Here is a 1,966-nt window from a genome sequence, read left to right as displayed (position 1 = left end):
GCTTTGTTCTCGACATTCCATTCTCCACATTCCTATTATTTTTCTTGGATTTAGATTTGGATTTGGGTTTAACTCCTTTGCTTAATTTTGTCCCTGTGTTCGACCCTAGCTACTACACACGATCCGTACACTTGCGGTTAATTGTTGAGTCTAGGATATTATAACTTGATCGAATTTATTCACCTAGATTTGCGACATCAAGTTTGTGGCGCCGTTGCCGGGGACAATTTAAGCAACAGGATTAGATGTTGTCTAGTCTGGATCTTTTTGTTTTTCTTTTTCTTAAGTGATTTCTCACGTTTTCTTTGTTTTTCTATTGTTTTTCGTTTGTGTGCAGGGTTCACTAGTGCATGACCAGGAATTCTGAGATATCAGACGTAGTACCTCTTGATTCTGAACTTGAAAGAACCATCACACGCCTCCGACGACAGCAAAGACAGATGGAGAACAACCGAGATTTTGCTCTTCCTGATGGTGTCGAAGGCAATGCTGACTCAACCTTTGCCCAGTACAACACGCCTAAGCACACTGAGCTTTTGGCTGGTATTCGATTACCGTCCATCGACATGTCTGGTTTCGAGCTGAACCCGACTACTATTCAGATGTTGGGCAACAATGCTTTCCGGGGTAGGCCGAACGAAGATCCGAACGCACATTTAACTCGCTTTAAGATGATGTGTCGTTCTATCAAGAGAGACAACAGGGTGACAGAGGATACACTTCGCTTAATTGCTTTCCCCTGGACTCTCCTGGATGCTGCTTTGGAATGGTGTTATGATTTGATACCTGATTCCATCCACACCTGGGAACAGTTGGAAGTGCAGTTTATGTCAAAAAATTTCCCAGCTCACCGTACTCAAGCCGCTCTTTCTGGCATTCATTCATTCAAGCAGCCATCCACACCTGGGAACAGTTGGAAGTGCAGTTTATGTCAAAAAATTTCCCAGCTCACCGTACTCAAGCCGCTCTTTCTGGCATTCATTCATTCAAGCAGGATCATGGGAAAGTCTTTATGAAGCTTGGAAGAGGTACAAGGGATATCAAAAGTCTTGCCCTCATCACGGGCTAGATAAGAACTACCTGATCAACACCTTCTTCCGAGGACTCAGGATGGATACCAAGACCTTGATCCGGGCATCTTGCGGTGGGAGCATCCAGAACAAGTCATTCGCTGAGCTAGAAGAACATATTGAGATGATGGCCCAAGAAGAAGACGCTCCGAATGAGTACTCTAGAGATTTGCCAAGGAAAGGCAATGATCAAACCATACATATGGTTCTTGAACAATTGGCTGTCCTCAATGCTAAGCTCGAAGATTCCACTCGATCCTCTAGGACCGAACATTCGACGCCAACACAAGAGGAGCTCGGTATGTACGCACTAGATGAGAGAATCGAAGGTGTGAACTATGTGGCCAACAACCCCTACTCGAACACGTACAATTCGGGGTGGAAAAATCATCCCAATCTCTCATACAAGTCAAACAGTGTTGAGAATCCCGCGTCGAACAACTTCAGAGTATCCGACAACTCGAACCAGAGGATTCCTCCCGGGTTTGCTTTTCAATCCAGGGGCCCTAATCAGACATCTAACTACAGAGCTCCGGGACAATCCAACAACAATGTTGCATCTCCAGGTAATCTCGAATCTAACCCTGATACGTACGGTCTCGTTATACAGTTTTTGTAGAGTCAAGAGAAGACGAATCAGAAATTTCGAGCTCAGTTCGCAAGCATCGAGGCTCACTTCAAGAACATAGACAATCAGATTACTCAGCTAGCATCAGCCATTCAAAGACCATCTGGGTCTCTTCAAGGTAACTCTGAGACTAACCCTCGTGCGCATGTCAACGCTATTACCTTAAGAAGTGGTAAGCAGGTAGATTCTGGAGATCCACCGATGGTTGAGCAAGGCGATAGCTCGAGAACCACAGTTTTAGATACTGCTGATGATACACCTGAGCCAG

General features: G+C 45.1%; 1 protein-coding gene across 1 annotated transcript in view; it reads left to right on the top strand.

Moving 5' to 3' along the window:
- Positions 1-350: 350 nt before the first annotated feature.
- LOC104800359 overlaps positions 351-1,966 on the top strand; it is a 5,736-nt gene continuing 4,120 nt past the window's right edge. The window contains exons 1-3 of the mRNA XM_010523156.1: positions 351-912; positions 995-1,636; positions 1,817-1,878. Of these exons, the coding sequence (XP_010521458.1) occupies positions 351-912; positions 995-1,636; positions 1,817-1,878 (1,266 nt within the window). The remainder of the gene's footprint in view (positions 913-994; positions 1,637-1,816; positions 1,879-1,966) is intronic.

This window comes from Tarenaya hassleriana, unplaced genomic scaffold (assembly GCF_000463585.1).
Source record: "Tarenaya hassleriana unplaced genomic scaffold, ASM46358v1 Cleome68, whole genome shotgun sequence".
Taxonomy (NCBI): Eukaryota; Viridiplantae; Streptophyta; class Magnoliopsida; order Brassicales; family Cleomaceae; genus Tarenaya; species Tarenaya hassleriana.
The sequence above is the reverse complement of the archived record's forward strand: the minus strand, read 5'-3'. Positions and strand labels throughout refer to the sequence as shown.